Source organism: Amblyraja radiata, chromosome 28, assembly GCF_010909765.2.
Source record: "Amblyraja radiata isolate CabotCenter1 chromosome 28, sAmbRad1.1.pri, whole genome shotgun sequence".
In the NCBI taxonomy this organism is placed as follows: Eukaryota; Metazoa; Chordata; class Chondrichthyes; order Rajiformes; family Rajidae; genus Amblyraja; species Amblyraja radiata.
In genome coordinates, this window is record NC_045983.1 from 12492545 (window position 1) to 12512851 (window position 20307).

The following is a 20307-nucleotide window of genomic DNA, read 5'->3' on the forward strand; positions in this document are numbered from 1 at the left end:
GTTGGCGGAGTATACTCGATGGGCCAAATGGCTTAGTTCTGCTCCTATGTCCTATGAATTTATAAGACATGGACACCCTTCACCGAATTCTTACAAGGATAGTATGGCGCAACACAACTTTGGATTTAAATCCAACTATGGGTTGGATGTGGTGGGTGGGGAGGGACGAGAGGCAGGTATACCACCACTTTTTTCTCTCTTTTTCTTTTTGTTCGTTTTTTTTTCTTTTCTTTCTTTTACCCATTCTTTGGCTACACTATTTTGGTCGTCTAGGGGTCCTATCTTTGCACCTAGTAGTCTAGGGGACCTAGTAGTCTAGGTAGTCTAGGGGACCTAGTAGTCTAGGGGACCTAGTAGTCTAGGTAGTCTAGGGGACCTATCTTTGCACCTAGTAGTCTAGGTAGTCTAGGGGTCCTAGTAGTCTAGGTAGTCTAGGGGACCTAGTAGTCTAGGTAGTCTAGGGGACCTAGTAGTCTAGGTCGTCTAGGGGTCGTCTAGAGGTCGTCTAGGGGTCCTTTCTTTGCACCTCTCACTTTTTCTCTCTCTTGTTTTTTCTCTTTTCTTTTCTATTTTAAAGTCAAAAAGTTAAAATTGAAGCTGTACATGAATTGTATAATTTTATATGCCGATTGCTCTACTCTTGTACATTTGCTTCTAATTAAAAAATAAATAATTATAAGGGATACTACAGTGCCCACGTGTTGTTATCCAGATTAAATGTTAAACTGAATCCAATGATTCACTGTTAAATATTAAGAGTCGTCTGTCCATCCCCTCAACAGATGCTGCCTGACCCGCTGAGTTCCTCCACCACTTTGTTTATCACTCAAGATTTCAGCATCTGCAGTCTCTTGTGTCCACATGCACCCACCAAATTTCTAATGGAAAATTATATTAGGATCTAAGAATAAGGGAATGGGCATTTTATACTGATATAGCAAGGGATCTCTTCACTTTTATGATTGTGAACCTTTATAATTCCTAGCCCCAGAGACGATAGCTGCTCCGTCACTGTGTCAATATTCAAGGTTGAGTTTTGTCGAAGAGAATGAGAGGTTGCAGGGATAGTCAGATAAATGGGCAAGGCATATTCAGACAAGATGGTATGGAATGGCAGAGCAGGCCTTTTGACCTATTTATTACTCTCCTATATTACCAGTGTTACAGAGAATGTACAATAGGAACCAGCAATATTTCCAGACCACTCCTTCTCCAAAATTAATCAGGCTATCAACACATCTATGGCCTTAGCTGGTAATTCCCTGTGAGATCAAGAATAGAACACAACTGTTTCAGGTTTTGGTCTGCCATACCTGTGAGTCTGGGTATAGGCCACAGGCCTTTAGTAGAGTTTGGCTGGTGTGTACATAATCAATCAGTGGGAAATGCAGGTTAAGACTTTCAGTAAATCTGCAGTACAAAGATACCAAAACACAAAGTGCTGGAGTAACTCAGCCTGAAGAAGGGTCTCTACCCGAATCGTCGCTTTTCCATTCCCTCCACAGATGCTACCTGACCTGCAAAGTTCCTCCAGCACTTTGTGCTTTGCTCAAGATTATAGCATGTGCAGTTCCTTGTGCTTCCATACAAAGATACCACCTTAATATAATTTCAGAGAGAAAGGAGCAGGATAGTTGGAAATGGAAAATGTTGCCAGAAGCCTTTGATGGTAGCTCTGGTAGCTCTCTGTTATTCCATGTGAATGCTAAATTCCTGGGGCTCAGGTACAAGCTGAAGCAAAGACTCTGTGAGAGAGAACAACAGTCTAGAGCCCTGTCGCCATGGGACTGAGTAGCTGAGTCTGAAGAACGGTCTCGATCCGAAACGTCACCCATTCCTTCTCTCCAGAGATGCTGCCTATCCCACTGAGTTACTCCAGCGTTTTGTGTCTATCTTGAGTAGCTAAGCCCTGTGTTACTGTTTCTCAAATCCTTTCTGGCTCCATTGTTTAACATGAGTGGCATTCACACATTATAAGAAAATGCATTAATTTGATGCTACACTGAATACAGGGTAAGAATTGCGAAATTGTAGTTCTTGTAGATATCATTATTAACAAAATACATTGTTGAAGTAAAATTAGTTTCAGGATTCAAACTATTACTGAGATCCAAGTGAGCACTGAGGACTACTGACCCTATTGTTAGAGCTGTGTCAGTAGGGAATGCAAATTCCTATTATTGGTGCCAGTACATCTATTAAACCTTTGTCTGTTGCAGGTTAAATCTTTACTGGAGATGAGATAAGGAGAGATCAGCATATATTTAAAGATAAGGTAATTCCACACCAGTCTGGGTGCTGATGATTGGCATTTATCTGAAGGTTGACCTGTGGATTACTAAACATACATGGCACAGAGAATGCGACTGAAGGAGGCAATGGGGAGTTTCATCCAGAGAGTCGGAAATCTGTGGAATTCTCTGCCCCAGAAGGCAGTGGAGGCCAATTCGTGGATGTTTTCAAGAGAGAGTTAGATTTTGCTCTTAGGGCTAAAGGAATCAAGGGATATGGGGAAAAATCAGGAACGGGGTATTGATTTTGGATGATCAGCCGTGATCACATTGAATGGCGGTGCTGGCTTGAAGGGCTGAATGGCCTACTCCTGCACCTATTTTCTATGTTTCCATAAGTTGTTCCTGCTGTGGAGATCCACCAACAGTGAGCAGCCACCAAATGGTGCCTTGTTCAAATTGATGGAAGGAGACTTGGAATGTGGTCTGTGGTGTTGGAATATTTAAAATATCACCCTAATGACCCCACCCCACCAAACACCTCCCTCCCATATCATCAGCAGCAGCTCGATTTGCAAGCTGGCCGATCTCCCATCTCTGAAGTCTGAAAGGAAGGCTCAGGCTGTGTAGTCCTGGTTAGAATTTGGTGCTAGACTGAGGGAGTGTTGTACTCCAAGTCTTTGCTCTTAAGTCACTGTGAAATTACCATGGTATTATTCAAGCAAATTCCTCTGATATCCTGGCTCACACTTAAAAACGGATAATCATTTTGATGTTCACGACAACTTGCCAGAAACAAATTGGCTGACTTTCTTTGCAATTCAATAATGGTCGCAGTTCAAAACCTGTGCAGTTGGCCCATCCTGAGAATGTGTAAAGTTGTCCCAAATGGAAACTTTCTCTCATGGTCTTTCATGGCTTCATGTTTAATTCACCGAGAGACTGACATCTATCAGAGAGCCATGCAGCAATTATATATGGCCCGCATCATGGAGCGGTTGTATTCTTGGACATCCATCTAAATTGTGATTATCTGTAATGTGAACCCTTCACATAATATATATATATATATACTGTATTCACGTCTTGTGTTTATTGGGTTATTTTTTCTCACTTGAATTCAGCAAGAGAGAATATTTATTCCCTATCTCAATCTTTTTGGTAGTCAGTTGTCCATTCCTCGATCTGCCGAAATGCAGGGATACACAATTCCTTAGTACTCTAAACTCGTTTTACAGCATCACTCTGGCATGATTCTCGGGAAAAGAGGCGGAACTCGAGTAGACTAATGATCAATAGTTCTTCTTCTAAATAAGAGCTTTCGTATTTCAAAGCAGGTTTGAGGTCCCTTTAAAACACAGCTGCTGTTTTCACTTGGCATTCCAAGGGTCTATAGCTGGCTCCCTGAGTTTACTTTGCTAAGTCTGACTCCTTTATCCTATTAGGAATGTAAACTCAAGCTGACAATGAATGTCAAATATATGATCCATTAACAATCTCAGCCGTGGCTTTCTGAGCACCTGAATCCAGCTCTGGATTATAGGCAGTCATACCTCATCGCTACTGGTGCACACCCTGCTGGTTTCATGGTTGTTCCCTGTCTGCTCCCAGTTAGATGATCTGATCTGAAGCAGAGCGCTAGCAGAAGGGAAGGAATCATTGGCCCTGTAAATGGGGAACGAATTCCAGGGTGGCACAGTGATGCAACTAGTAGAGTTTCCTCCTCACAGCGCCGGAGACACGGGTTCGATCCCGACTTCGAGTGCTGTATGTGTGACAAATGCTGTCTGTGTGGAGTTTGCACATTTTCCCTGTGGCAGTGTGGGGTTCCTCCAGGTGCTCTGGTTTACTCTCATATTCCGGGTTTGTAGCTTAATATGCCTCTGTCCATGTGTAGGAAGGAACTGCAGATGCTGGTTTAAACTGAAGATAGACACAAAATGCAGGAGTAACGCAGTTGGATAGGCAGCATCTCTGGAGAAAAGGAATGGGTGACATTTCTTGTGAAGACCCGTCTGAAGGCTCTCGACCTGAAACATCACCCACAGTTGTCCATGTTGGGCTAAATGTAGATATTATTCCAATACATCCTCCTTGTGTAGTCCAGTCACAGCAGCTCATTTAAACAATGGGACTAATTACAACTGTGTGACAATAAACGACATTGAGAAGAATTTAATGTTGATGGATGGTGTTTTGTTTTTGTTTGGCTGGATACTAAATTGTACCAGTATTATATGGTTTGATGATTTGCATTGTAGTCGCACAATCCCATTCTTAAGAGAGCACCAGCCTTCATGGTGGGAGAGGAATCGTTGTCTTCAGATTGAACCTCTTCAGTCTGACCCGCTGCGATTGACCGTTTAGACAGCAAGTCTGAAAGGGTCTGCAACCAATGCACCACCCCAAGTCCTGTAGGCACCCCAGGAGCAGGGCTCCAGCACCACAGACAGGCACCTGATGGTTACCATCAGTGCAACCTGGAAATTGATGATTATCGGTCTCTTTTACTAATTACTTGATGGACTGGAGCCGTTCCAGATGCAGAATCCCAACATCTGCATGCAATTAATCAGAATAAATAATCAGGTAAATGGATTCAGGTGTAGTCTGGACAGCTTCCATCAAGGTTACCAAGGGCTTAAGCCCTCATTGGATGGGGCCATTCAAAAGAGCAGACAGCGTTTCAAAGGGACAGGCTCAGGGAATCTCCCTGATGATTTGATGTAAGGTTTGGACTAAACCATATGGGTCCGATGTTCCCTGTGTGGAAGTAGCTAATCTCAGCTGCGGGCACTCGGCTGGGCTACAGACGGGCGAGCATTCTCAGGATGGGAAGATATATTCCAGCTGGACAGATCTCTGGACAGACCCCATATGAAGCACTGCATTGCATGACCTGCCCCCACATCAGCACGGCTACATTGACCCTCGGGACACAAATGATGTCGGGGATAAAAGGGCAGAATTAGGACAGGTTGCAGACTCGAGACTTGTATTTCCCAATACAGAAGTATAAGTACTCGGCTAATTGCGACAGTTAAAATGATTACAGGAATTGATTGGTATACGGAACCTACTTAGTGGTGGAACCCAAAGCAAGTGACATAAAAGGCAGGAGAGTAAACAGGGCATGTAGAAATTGAGATCAATATCACCCCTGACCTCTTGTGGGCCCCAGGACCCAGGCAGGTAGATTTAAGGCACAAATCAGGCATGAACTAGTTAAAAGGAGGAGGGGGGTGAGAGTCTGAATGGACTTCATTTTACTTTGTCCTTACCATCCTCTTGGAATGTTGATTAACATGTTATTCACCTCTAAAAGAGCAGTGGATATGGATTCCATTGTAACTTTGAACGGGAATAAGATATGTTCTTGAGAAGGAAAGGTTTACTGGGCCAAGGAGAGAAGGCAGGGCAGTGAAATTGATCAGTCAGTGAATTATGACCCAATGAGTCAATGTGAATATTGGGCACTGACTGGCTTTTCTCATTCGCAAGGTAGAGTGACTTGAACAGATCTGCATGCACCTGTTCCACGCTGCTCTTCCACCACATCATCTCCACTGGGTACCGACTCCTGTGTGGACTTCAGACAATGAAACGTTGAGTCACTCACTAGCTTGCGGTAAAGATTTGTATCAAATCAATAGTTTGCTGCAAACTGACTATTGAATTATAACTGACTTTAGTCAATGGGTTCAAAGTAATTCTGATCAGAAAGCGGATCATAGAGTAGCGTGGCACAAAAGGTTGCATTAACCCCACGGAATATAGAACAGTATAGGAACGGGAGCTTTACCCACAATATCCATGCCTAATATGATGCCAAGTTAAACTAATCTCCCCCGTCTTGTCATGATCTATATCCCTCTACTTCTTGCGTAATTATATGCCTACCCAAAATCTCTTAATTGCCATTATCATATCTGCCTCCATCAGCACTCCATGCAGCGTGTTCCAGGCACCCACCACTCTTTGTGTGGAAAAAAAGTTTCCCCTTAATATCTCCTGTAAACTTTACCCCTCTCATTGTAAAGCTATGACCACAAGTCTATGACATTTCCATCATGGGAGAGAGGTTCTGACTCTCCGCCCTATATATGTCTCTCCTCATTTTATATATATATATTTTTTTAATATGGTAACATTATTTTATATACTTCTATGAGGAAGTATATAATGGGGATGACTCTCTAAAGTAGTTTATAGTTTCCCAAGTTTAACCCATTGTCCCTGCAAATTATCTTAGCACTGATCTGATTTCAGACATCCCTCTTTGATTCTCCTTCCATCACCTCTGCAGACAATGAGTTCCAGATCATAGCCGCTCTCACACTTAAAAATAACTTTCTTCCCACATTCACTGCCCGTCTTTTAATACATCTTATCTCACTGAATCGGAGTGACCAAAAACAACTAGTATTCACTGCTCTTAGATTTCTAATATAGGAAATTTCTTCTGTATAAGCATTGTTATTCTAGAATTATTCAGCAGCTTTATTCTTAATAGTCTATATAATATAAATATCAAATCACCAGGAAAGACACAAAATGCTGGAGTAACTCAGCGGGACAGGCAGCATCTCTGGATAGATAGAATGGGTGACGTTTTGAGTCAAGAACCTTCTTCAGAATGAGTCTGAAGAAGGGTCTTGACCCGAAATGTCACCCATTCCTTCAATCCGGAGATGGTGCTTGTTCCGCTGCTACTCAAAGTTACTGCCTGACCCGCTGAGTTCCTCCAGGAGTTTGTGTGTTTTTGTATTTCCTGTTAAACAGTTTTCCTATTATAAACATTGTTATTGTGTATTGTAGAAACATTACACGGGAAGTCTGCACCTATAAATCCTTTTAAATTGAATATGATATTGCTGTAATCCCTTTGGTTATTTTGTCCATTGACTTTTGAGCTTTTACAACACTCATAGTGTCTTCCTCATGTTTTACTCTGTGTTAGAATCTGAAATTGTGTCATGCCATTGTTATCTTATAGATGATCTGGTAAACTGTTATGGTTGATAATGCGTGTTTGCACAAGTTATAGTGAAATAACATTTCTATATAATGTGCAGGGTCATTAATAATCCACATATGTTTAACGCTCAATTGTACACAGTGAGTGCACATGTCCATAAGAATTCTGCTTTATGTCAAACTGCATTCTAAGGGTCTGCTGTATAATGTTATCATGCCCTGGAATAATTCTGTCTCGTATTACCAATCTCTAGTTAAATTTTTATGTATTTTATGTGTTTTGGTGATGGTCACAGTATCTGGTGTGAAATTCTCTGTGCATTTTTGCCACAGGGACATCAAATATCTGGAGTAATGTGGAACATTCATCTAATTGCACCGCACATGAACTGATCTCTATCTTTTAGGCTTGACCAAAATATGTTCCCAATTATTCTTTTTTTTAAATTTCTAGGATACAGGTATCACTGGCAAGACCACACTTGGTTTCTCATCCCTAATTGATGAGCAAGTATTTGAGAAGCTCTACTAGCCCTATACTGAATCAAATATGATGGCAAGGCCCTGCAACATGATGGACATCCTTGGTATGAATAGGGCTTTGCCTCTACAAGAATCACGCACAGCTCACTCTCACCAATGCTGTCCTGGATAGATGCATCTGCCACAAGTAAAAAGATGAGTGGGAGGTCGGGCGGGTTTATCCTTGTGTTTGTTCACCCTCAACCTGCTGTGGACTCACTTTCATAGCTCTTGTCCTTTAAGACTCAGTCAGTGGCGGTCCTACCAATCCATTCTTGATGCACACTCGAGTCCCCACCCAGAGGACCTTTTGCAGTCGCTGCTAGTCTCAGTGCTTCTTCCAAGTGTTGATCAGGATGGAGGAATTCTGAATCTTCAGCTGAAGGAGGGTGGGAGGTGTTAAATAGAAGGAAGTTTCCTTCCCATGTTTGCCTGAATCCATGAGAATTTATGGTATAGTAGCTACATATCAGGGATTCCCAGGACATTTTCCATCTGCCTGGATGCAACTGTCCTGCTACCTCTAGTGTGTTTGTCCTGATGATGGGATATGACATCCAGGTTTTGCCACAGAGGAGTCTGGACACATTTGTCTGGGAGGTATGATTGAGAGCATGATTATGCAATCATAAAGAAAGGCAACAATACTTCCTTGGAACATTAAGAAGATTTGGTATGTTTGCGAATACATTATTGAACTTCTACAGGTGTACAGTGGAGAGCATACTGACTGGTTGTATCAATTCCTAGTTAGGAAACTCAAAAGCTCAGGATGGAAGGAGATTAAAGAGAATGGTAGACACTGCCTGGTCCATCAAATTTTTTTTTTTTCAATTCAACTTTAATGTCATTGCACAGATACAAGTATGAGTACAACGAAATGCAGTTTAGCGTCAGTCCGTAGTAATAGTGTAATATAGAAATAAAAATACAGAATAAGCAAACAATGTGGACGGAGAGACTGGAGAAATCTATCAGCGGGACTCCGAGTTCAGCAATGTGATAGTGTTGTTGTAGAAGCTGTTCCTCATCATACTAGTACGAGACCTGAGGCTCCTGTACCGCCTCCCTGATGGGAGGAGGGCAAACAGTCCATGGTTGGGGTGGGAGGGGTCTTTGATGATCTTCCCAGCCCGTCTCAGACACCGTTTTTGGTGGAGGGCATCCATGGCAGGGAGCGGGGCACCGATGATGTACTGAGCGGTTTTCACCACCCGTTGTAGTGCCTTCCTGTCCGCACTGGTACTGACCTTCAAACCAAGTGAGATCTATGGGAGACACTACCTTTAAAAGGTAGCCAATATCATCACTCCCACATCACCCTAGTCACACTCCCATTTCACGTCTACCCTCGGGAAGAAGGTATAGGTGTTTGAAAACTGTGATCACTGGATTCAAGAATAGCTTCTTCCCAACAAACCTCAGACACATGAACCCTACCCAACACTAACCGCAACTATGAACCTGTATGAACTGTCTTTGGTGGCACTAAGGACCATGAGATTTTTGCATGTCACGGTTATTAAATTATTTGAACTTTTCCCCCTTGTATCTGTTATTTGTATGCATTGCATTTACAGGCCTCCAATGCTGTTGCAAGTAAGAATTTCATTGTTCCATTGTCGGTACTCATGACAATTAAACACTCTTGATGTTGCCGAACTGCTCTGGCAACTGATATTAATGATGACTTTGCTGCTTTGTGCACTCGTGCTGGGTGGTCCTTTGCCGCAGTTTGTATAAATGAGTGGGCTTGTTGGGAGTCCACCTGTTTAAAGCACTCAAGACGATTTCACAAGTTAGATTTACAATCTATTTTTATTAATTGGACTGGCTGAAACGAGGAGTAAATTAGCAGCAAAAACAGTACTCGGTATCATTGCAAAATGCAGGAAGCCAGTCACTTCCAGCGCAGTGTAGAAGCAAATCAACAGCCAGAGTGAAGCAGTAAGCGAGGTGGCAATTTTCTGATTGCAGAACGGAAGGCAGACACTCTATTGGCAACTTGATAATGACAGGGATGGGGAAGAGGTCAATTCCTTTACTGCCTGCATGTCTGCCTTTGATCGTATGTGTGAAGGCTGGAGGCGCTGTATGTCTGATAAAGAGTGACAAGTACAGGACCTGATGTTTTACTGTATTTACACCACAGGCCCTGATTGGGATCTAATCTGGATCAAAGAACGATGGGTGGAGAATCTGTGGTGGCGCCAGTTCATGGTTGTGATTCTGTATGTGGTAAGTTCCTGATTTCGAGGGCAGGAGGGAGGGGAGGAAGTGGTGAGCAGATGGAAAAAAAACTTAATGGAGTCAACAATAAAAAAATTGATAATTTGAGCCTGGTATTTGCCAGCAGCTGGTCCACAGGAAAGACAGACAGCTTTGTATTTTCAAGCAATGCCTCTCAGAACCTCCTGATATTGCTGTAACCTTTATAATCAGCTGAATATTTTTGAAGTCTGGCCATTATTATTACCAATCAAATGCAGCAGTCTCTTTGCACATGGCAGGATCCCACAAACTGGAGTCTGGTAATGAACCAGAAATGTTTGAACATTGAATTCTCCAATTTTAAGTATCCTCCCCTTCCCCTTATCTCTTTCCTGTGACCACACCTGTCCCAATGTGCACCCATTTCTCCCACTATCCCGTCCCTTCTCTCCACCCGTTACCCCCCCACCCCATCCCCCATCTCTCCCTCTCGCTTTACATTTCACTCCTCTCCTTATTTGACACCTTTAGTCTCCTTTTCATCTCTGTCACTTATTCCACCCCCCTAGCAATCAAAGCCCGCTCACCTGTATCCACCTGATACTTGCCAGGCTGTGTCCCGTCCCCGGATATTTTCCAGCTTTCTCCCTCCTACTACAATCAGTCTGTAGAAGGGTCCCGAGCCAAATTCCTGCCTGCCCATTCCCTCCACAGATGCTGCCTGACCGGCTAAGTTATTCCGGCATCTGCAGTACCTGTGTCTCTCAATATTTTTGTTTTGTTGATGGATTAATATGTATATATGCATGTATGTATATGCACTCATGTATAACTGAGTATGCATGTATGTGTGTGGTATGTGCGTGTATGTGTGTTTCACGTACATATTTATGTATGGATGTATGTAAGCGACCTTGTGCGCTTGTACATATGTTTGTGTGTAGTCCCCACAGGAATGGGCTTGTTTTTAAATTACAAAACAGGAATAACTGGTCACCTCTCTCCAGTGCGCGCTCTCCTGTATTCCTGGTATTTTCACTTAATCATACTGGTCCCTCCAATTTTCCTCGATATCTCAATTGTTCTGCATCCTCCCCCCCCCTTACACCATTCCCTCTCAGCAGCTGTTTCTGCATATTATTCCTTTTGATGCAAGCTTTCCCTCTGATAATCCCATTCACAAATTTCCTTCCTGAGACTCCCTCTCTTGTATTCCCTCCTTTGCTATTCTTTCCATTTCCATTTTTCTCAGCGATATGTAAGAACATGTTCTTTTTCTGGGAATCCTGGTGATATCACTGGATGATATAGGAAAAAAAAGAGCTTCACTCTGAACTGTCCGATTCTAGGAATTAGGCTTCTTGAACCTTCATCTGGTTCATTTCAGCAAATGAGAGAGCAGACTGCCCCTCCACTGTCCAGTCACATAGACAGACATAATCCATACCATGATCACAGCATTATGCCCACCACAAACATCTCCGAGACTGTTTAGTCAGACGTTGCGATTTCTAAAACTCCCTACGTAACCTTCCCCACAGCCTTCAATATGTCAAGGCTCAAGAGACAGGAAGTTCTCATAGGCAGAAGACTATAAAATGACTGATAACAATCCCACAGACTAAATCCTCAGATAAAACATAGGCATTAAAGCAAACATCTCCAACTGACTCAAGGCAGGCAGTCGTTGGGTTTGTGCTGCAGAAATAAATCAGTTAGTTTGAATTGCAGCTCTATTTTGGATTCATGCTGTCATTTCTATGAAGGCTGAAATATGATTTAAATAATTATTACTTCTATATTACATTCTTTGTGATTGTTATTTCAGCTACTAAACGGTTTGGGGAGATGGTGCCTTCAAACCAGCAGATCCTATGCTCCGTGCTGAGCTATGATCCCAGGGAACCACTGGTCCAGACCATGTTGTGAACGCTCGACTTGCGTACAACCCGTACATACGATTGAGTGAGTGTTTGGGAGACCTGCGGGATGGATGTGTTGTGTAGGAAGGATCTTCAGGTGCTGGTTTACACAAAGATAGACACCAAATGCTGGAGTAACTCAGTGGGACAGGCAGCATCACTGGATAGAAGGACTGGGTGACATTTTGTGTCAAGACCCAACTTCAGACTCGGATCTGTTGCCTGCTGTGTGGTGGCAGCCATCTTCTGCAGTGTGGGATCTCGAGCCACAAACGGTTCGCAGGTCACGGACCCTGTGACTAACTTCAGATCGAGGAGACGGAGATAGGTACAGCAGGGGTGGGAGGTGTCCCTAGTAGAGAGGAGGTGGTGGAGATGTGAGAGTGGATGTCAACTAGGATCCCTAAACCTAATGAGTTATTTCTCTGGGAGATGTTGGCTTGAAATATTAATTGTATTCAGCTCTCAGCAGCCATCAGGCGTGCCGTGGCTGGTTCACCAATCAAAAAATGATAATTCATGAAAAACATGCGCATATATATCAATGTTAGTTGGTGCCAATGGGAATTGTGACCAAACCAGAGCCGGTCCTAGTGGAAGCCACAGCCTGTTCAGGTTGCCAATGTGGGACCAAATCCAATGATAGAAGCCCTGAAGCTCGCTCATACTGATGATCCCCACTGGACAAATTTCCAGGAAGCATTAGGGTACAGTGAGCATCATAAACTTAATGCCTGTGGGAGTGTCCTTAGACTCTGACCACCAGAGAGGGTAGATGTACATAAGTCCTCCCATGCCAGGAGGGCTGGTGTTTCTGGGTCAATTTCCCTTGAAATGGATTGGTGTAGGATTCCATGCGAAGAGGAAGGGGTGTCATTGGGTCCTCTCCCCAGAATGGCTGGGTGCTTATTGTTCCAATCAGCTGGTTCTGGGCCCCATCCCTCTGCATGCATGGGTTGACTGAGACCCTCAACTACCCAAGGTGGGTGTTGACCAGGGGCACCGGCCTCCAGTGTGGCTGGATGTCCATAGGCCTCACATACCAGAATGATGCCCATTGGCCCACATTTCCCCGGGTGAGTAGATGAACTAGAACCTCATCCCTCGGGCTGGGTGGGTGACTTGGCCCCCAGGGTGGTGGGCACCCATAGGTCCTGTCCCCAATGTGGCTGGGTCTCCAAGGCTCCTGCCCTGAAACTAGGCCCTGTCTCCCCACTTGAAATTAACTGTAAGACCAGAAACCCGAGCAGATGAAACCTGACATTAAACCTCGACGTATCTATAAAGTAACTACGTGACCAGTTTACCCACCGATAAGGCTATGGCTCAAGAGATGGGACATGAAAGGCACTTGTCTCAGTCAGCACGTACGCGATGGGCAAAACGATTGCCTTGTAATGTCACGAATGGCTGTGATTGCACAAAGAAACTGTTCTTAATGAAAACAAAAGCAATTCTGTTTAAATTAAACTAATTTGCAAGAGGTTCATCCTCCTCCGAGGGCCTCTCGAGTGTTGTCACTGGACCGATGTGTTTGCAGATGATTCATTCAGCAAATCTCCGTGATGCTGTTTGTGGTCTGTGTGTTGTGGTTGTTTAGCCTGACTCTCAGGCATATCCCAGTCTGAGTGAAGAAAGCAAGGGCCGCAGATTATGTTGGCAGTGCTGGATGAGACAGTCTTCCAGGGGCTGACGCACACCAGCTCCAGTCTAGTGGCGCATTCGCACGCTCAACCTGCGACTTGGAGCACAGCTTGAACCCATCACCTGCGAGTGTCCCAGCGTCTATTGCCGAAGAGTGTTGACAACAGCAGGTTTAGGACTGCCCGCATTTTGTCAGGTTAGCGCTAAAAGTAGTGTGTGTTCCTGGCAGAGAATGCAAAGGCTCTAAAGGAGCCCATCTCAGTGGGGGCAACAATGATGTTTAAAAGAGAAATAGTTTTCCTAACTTTAAAGACAAAATCCATGGAGCAATCAAAAGAAGATGTAGTCTTCTATATCTGGCAATGGAATCTCAGAGTATTGATGGCAGTCAAATGTATCAATGGAACGCTGTAGACTGGCAGCATAGCCATTGTGCATCACTGTGTTACAGAAACAGATCTTCAGAACTTTTACTCCTCAAAAGGAATGAATCTTAGAAGCAGAAGAACACAAATATTTTCTCAAAGGAAGCCATTATTGATCAGAGCAGGGCCCATAGCAACAGTGTTGGTTCCTGGATCCTTGTCAAGCTTCTTTCTTACGGTTCATGGGCCTGGAACTGGGCTCGGCAGAAGGGTGAAGTAACCTCGCTAAGGAGGCCGTGTCAGCTATGAGACTTTTTGTGAGTCAGAGAGCAGAACAAAGAACGTCTTAGGTCCTGCTTCTGTTTGTTAACCAAGACCCACTTTTGGGACGGAACCCGAAGTGATATCAGGACTTCTCCTGCCCACATCTAGATTGACATTAAAAGTTCCCTTCCTGACCCATAAAATGCCAGTTGGAGGATGTCTAGGGGGATCGGGTGTGGAACCAGCCCAAAGACCATCACCTGTGGGACACCCAAACCCTGAGCACCTCAGGATCCCGCACTCCAGATCAGGAATTCCCTTAGAACATGTATATCCCAGGCCCATCAGCCCTCCCCTTGGGGCCTGGTTCCCACAGACTGCCGCCTTCCCTGAAACTTCTGCCCCAGAGATGTGTAGGTCAGTTCCTCTGAGACCCCTGTTTCAGGGATCTCAAGTCTGCCTGCCCTGGACTGCAATTCAACAAAGGGGTGATTCCATCGAAGACTCCTGTTTGGTGCTTTAAAAGAATAATGGCTAAGCTGAATTGTGGGACAGATGACATGGTTGAAAAATAACTTCCCCTATTAGTAACACAGTAAATAAAAGGATATTTGGAAATCCAGTGGAAACAAAGAATTGCAGATGCTGGTTAATACATCTTATTGCTGGCACTTTGTTTTTCTTTCCTGCAATGTCTCCCACTAGAATTCTCTGCACATCTTTATTTTTTAAACATTTGACCAGTGATTTATAAAGTATCTCTATCGATCCAGTGTGTCCTGACCACATCACTGGAACAAATGGAGTGCAGGGACCTCAGAGTCTGGCAAGTAAACATTCAGTGAATTGTTTGTAATCAATTTACTTCTGTGATTCTTTTTTGTTTCGTCAGTGAATGCCAAGGCCTTGAAGTATCCCAATCATCTCTTCCACTCTACCCCCAAGGCAGTCAGTGGCACTCAGATGTTACGGATGTAATTGGAGTCAGTGGACAAATTATTCCTGTGTGTTTTAATGTAAGCAAACCAGTCATAGAAATCGTCATAGGAGTGGGAAATCTTTAGGTAACAACAGGTTCTTAATGAAACCTAAAGGGCATCATTTTAACATTTGTAGTCAGGCAACAGTGAGTATTCTCACCCCAGAAATAAAGTGTGGCAAATATGAAAAAAATGGACATAACATGAAATGATGTTTTTAAGTCCTTGATTTAGCACCTTAGCTCTTCCTTTTGTCAGTATCTGTAAATGAGAATTCAGTAAGATGTAGAGGTTAGGAAAGCCTACAGACACTTTTTCACACTTCACAATATGCTGCAAACTGTGAACTAAGCTGTGACTGCGCCCACCATTTAGATGATAGTGTATTTCTGCGGCAGTTACTGGATGCAGCAAGATAGGTTCCCAAAAGTCCACCTTGTTGACCTGGTTAGCTTTGGCTCCAATCGATTAGTGTGCAGGACCTTGATAAAAGAGAGGGGAAGTTTGGAAAAGATCAGGTTGAGGAGGAAAAAAGGTTCTGGGGAGGGATAAATGGAGGGATTTATGGGAGTGAGAGAAAACAAAGGAGCCAGGGAGAGGAGGAAGGTGGCTGAAGGAGATGGGTATGGAGAGGGAGAAGCAATGTGGTTTAGTGGAAGCTTGAGGGGAAGAGGCTGAGTGGCTGGTTCTCGTTGGTGGGCAGTGGTGAGCGGTAACCTTCAAAGTTGCGTGGGATGCTTCCGCTGGTGGAGCCCGAGCTGTTGCTCAGAGTCTCGATGCTCCCCTCTCGTTGAAGCTCTGCAAGAGAAAGGAGAGAAGTCTTTCAGCAGGAAAATACAACCTCCCTCGACACTTCTCCCTTCTCTGCCAACTTAGATATTAAGGGAATCAATGAATACGAGGTTAATGCAGGAAATTGCCGCTGAGGTCAATGATCAGCCGTGATCTTGTTGAATAACGGAGCAGATACCAAATGGACTACTTTTGCTTCTATTTCTTGTGTTAGTCTGAAGAAGGGTCCTGATCCAAAACATTTTCTGTCCATTTCCTCCCCAGATGCTGCCTCACCCGTTGAGTTCAGATACTTTGTGATTTGCTCAAGATTCCAGCATCTGCAGTCATTTGTGTCTCTACTTTCTGTCACTGAAGGCAGAGAGGCAATTTGCAGGCACCAACCTGCAATAACCAAGGATTAGGGGAAGGGATGGAAAGAAAGAAGAAAGAGTATCCACAATGTCTTCTTCCACAACCTTGGTGTGTACCAAAGCTTCAGAACCAATGAAGCATGGTTTAATCTCCAGTCACAGTCGCAAAGAGAGGAAAAATAAAAGTCAAATGGCATAAATTCCTACAAGCCACAAGTAAGAAACTGACCAGGTAATCTGATTTTTGTGATCGTGGTTGAGGGATCGATATTGGCCGTGGAGCCTGAACATCTGCAACCTGTTGTCAATGCCCATGCAATTTGTATTGACTGAAGTCCACAGTGTTCAGAGAAATAAAAGCAGAAAGTGGTGGTGGAGGTCGGTAGATACGATAGTGGTGTTTAAGAGGCTTTTAGATAGGCACATGGATATGCGGGGGTGGGGGAGATATGGATCAAATGCAGGCACAGGAGACTAGTTTAATCTAGCATCATGGTGGGCACAGACATTGTGGGCTGAAGGGCCTGTTCCTGTGCTGTACTGTTCTATGTTCTATAAAATGGTGAAAACATAAGCTGCAAAGCAAACAAGAGTTAACATTTCAGGTTGAAGCCACTCGCCCATTCTGAGGGGTCGTGGAACTGCAGTGTTAACTTTCTTTCTCTTTCCCTGGATGCTGACTGACCTGCTGATTGTTTCCCACACTTGCCGGCTTAATTTCAGATTTCATTCATTTGTAATTTTTTTCAATTTTCATCTTTAATTTGTTTGGATAAATTCCAAATCACAACCCTGCCATGGAAATCTGGGGATCACTAAGAATTCAATAGAACCGAGATTTAAGTACTATTGTGTCACCTTGTTTCATATCACCATTTCTTCTCCTCCACCACGAGTAATCTCAATTGTCCTGATGGTGAGTTACAACAAAGATAACGTCAATCCTCGTCATGCCTGATATTCATCCACAAGCCTTATTTTAGAACAAAGAACTGTAGAGAGATACTGCACAGAACCCAAGCCCTTCGGCCCACCGAGTCTGCACTGATCAGCTATTACCCCATACACTAACACTATCCTATGCACTGGAGACAATTTACAATTTTACCAAAGCCAATTAAACCAACAAATCTGTACGTCTTTGGAGTGTGGGAGGAAACCAGAGCACCCGGAGAAAACCCACATGCACATGGGGAGAATGTACAAACTCTGTACAGACAGCACCCGTAATCAGGATCAAACCCGGGTCTCTGGCACTGCAAGGCTGCAGCTCTACCGCTACACCAACGTACTGCCCAAGATGTGTGTCACGAGATAATAATCAGAACGATAGATCAAAATAAAGATCAAAGCAAAAAATTGCAGATGCTGGAAGTCTGGAATAAAAACTTAATGCGCAGGGAAAACCCAGAAGGTCAGAGGACATCAGTGGAAAGAAAACCAGTTAACATTTCAACTCGGCCACCCTGAGAAAGAGGAGCATTCCACAATTCTCAGGAAGGGTTCAGGATCTGACACGTTAAATGCTTCACCTTCCACTGATGCTGCCTGCCTGCTGAGTTTTTTCTGCACTTTTTGATTTTATTAGGAAGAAAGAATAATCCTCAGAGACACACCATGGATGTGCAGATGCTGTAAATCAGCAAAAGACTGCTCACTGTTTTAATAAAAGAAACCAGTATGATATTTGTATGTCTTAAATGCCCACAGACAACAATGAATCATATTTTGTTTTGTGTGATATTGAGGGATAAAACACCTTCAGGGCAGAATACTTTCCTGCTCTTCTTTGACAGTAATGCAACGGGATTTCTTCAATTTGCACAAGAGGGCAGTCCGACTCCTCGTGATTTTCTCCCAGACGTGGGGCAACTAACCAGGGGTGCGTCACCAGGGTGGAATCAACAAACTCAGCATAGTGCAGAGATCGAAGCAGGCTCTGTGATTCAGTTGCACGCCGGACTGTGCGGTTACCCACTGAGTCATCAGTTTCTGGAAGCAACTTGCTCAAAGCTGAAACAACGACTCTGCTAAAAAGCGCTGAGTGAAACGACACTGAGCTGCTCCTTATTCCCCACTCACTGGCTCACTGCCTTGGCCAAAAAAACCCATATACTGAAAGTCAACAGCTGCAATGTATGCTTGAAGTTAGCATTTGATTATTGGACTGAGTGCAAACTTGGGTATTGTTTCCTGAGCTAGAGAAAAGGGAGGGACAGGCACTGTGTTTATATTTGTTTAAGAAGGAACTGCAGATGCTGGAAAATCGAAGGTAGACAAAAATGCTGCAAAACTCAACGGGTGAGGCAGCATTTATGGAGCGAAGGAAATTGGCAAAGTTTCGGGTCGAAAACCCTTTTTCAGACTGATGTGAGGGTGGCGGGGGGGGGGGGGCGGGAGAAGAAAGGAAGAGGTGGAGCCAGTGGGCTGAGGGAGAGCTGAGAAGTGGAGGAGAAAGTAGGGACTACCTGAAATTAAAGAAGTCAATGTTCATACATTGGGGTGTAAACTGCCCAAGCGAAATATGAGGTGCTGCTCCTCCGATTTACAGTGGTCCTCACTCTGGACATCGAGGAGGACCAGGACAGAAAGGTCGGATTTGGAATGGGAGGAGGAGTTGAAATGCGGAGCCACTGGGAGATTAGGTTGGTTATTGCGAACCGAGTGGAGGTGTTTGGCGAAGCGATCGCCAAGCCTACGCTTGGTCTCTCCGATGTAGAGCAGCTGACATCTAGAGCAGTGGATGCAATAGATGAGGTTGGAGGAGGTGCAGGTGAACCTCTGCCGCACCTGTCCTAATTGAGGGCAGTGAGAAGAGTGAACACCTCTCCACAAGGAGTAGCTGAGGCAAGCTGCACAGTTGAAGCCAAGGTAACTACAGGAATGGAGGATTTGGTGATAGGATGAGATGAAGATGAGCTGACGGAGTGAGATAGATCGAGATTCCTGGCCTATCAACACCAGCACAGAACTATTAGATGGAATGGTTGTGAATTCTACGTGATACAAAGGCCCAATCAACATCGATGGTGCCAAAGTGCTATGGCTGAGAGCTTCAGGTTCCTAGGTGGAAATATTACCGACGAGATGTCCTGGACTAACTACTTTGAACTATGGCCAAAAAAGCATACCAACGCCTCTACTTCCTCAAGAGACAAAAGAAATTTAGAATGTTTCCAATGACTCTTACCAACTTCTGAAAATCAAAATCTTTTCCCCAGGATGGAAAAAATCAAATACTAGAGGTCATAGCTTTTAGGTGAGAAGGACCTAGCTTGAAGGAGATGTGGGGGGCATGTTTCTTACACGGAGAGTGCTGAGTGCCTGGAACGTGTTGCCGGGGGTGGTGGTTGAAGCAGATACATTAGTGGCATTTAAAATACCTTTTGATAGGCATATGGATATGCGGGGAATGGAGGCATCTGGGTTATGTGCAGGCAGATAATGTGATGGTTTTGGCATCATGCTCGGCACAGACATTGTAGGCCAAAGGGCTTGTTCTTGTTGTACAGTTCTATGTGCTACAGATGCACCGTGGAAATCGGGTTGCATTACAGCTTGGTCGGGGAACAGCTTTGCCTAAGATCGCAAAGAGTTGCAGAGTTGTGGATGCAGCACAGTCCATCACACAGACAAGACTCCCCACCATCATCTCCATCTCCACTTCACTGCCTTGGGAAAGCAGACAACATAATCAAGGAAATTTTTCATCCTGGTCATTTCCTTTTCTCCATATTCTCGTTGGGCAGAAGATACAAAAGCTTAAAAACATGTACCACCAGACTCCACAAGAGCTTCTTCCCTGCTGTAAACATATTTCTGAATTGTTCTCCCGTAAGCTAGGGTGTAGTCCCAATCTTCCAACCTACCTCATTGTGGACATCGTCCATTTTCTCTGGAAGCATTACACTACAATGCCAAAAACTATATTCTACACTCTGGTATTTTTCTCTACCTGTTCTAGTTTTGTTTTTAGTTTAGTTTAGAGATACAGCGCAGGAACAGGCCCTTCGGCATACTGAGTCCACACCTACTAGCGATCCCGG

The 20307-nt window shown here is 44.1% G+C and overlaps 1 protein-coding gene and 1 long non-coding RNA gene across 7 annotated transcripts in view; both read right to left on the reverse strand.

Annotated features, from left to right (window-relative positions):
- Window positions 1-211: 211 nt before the first annotated feature.
- LOC116988696 lies at window positions 212-564 on the reverse strand. Its single transcript, XR_004416036.1, has 2 exons — window positions 527-564; window positions 212-290 (listed from the first exon to the last, which is right to left on the reverse strand). It is a non-coding gene; the product is annotated as an uncharacterized LOC116988696 (long non-coding RNA).
- A 14562-nt stretch (window positions 565-15126) lies between these two features.
- bcas3 (BCAS3 microtubule associated cell migration factor) overlaps window positions 15127-20307 on the reverse strand; it is a 692691-nt gene continuing 687510 nt past the window's right edge. For all 6 annotated transcript variants that reach the window (XM_033045811.1, XM_033045815.1, XM_033045814.1 and 3 more), the window contains one exon: window positions 15127-15914. In XM_033045811.1, coding sequence (XP_032901702.1) covers window positions 15766-15914 — 149 coding nt within the window. In that variant the 3' untranslated portion in view covers window positions 15127-15765. The remainder of the gene's footprint in view (window positions 15915-20307) is intronic.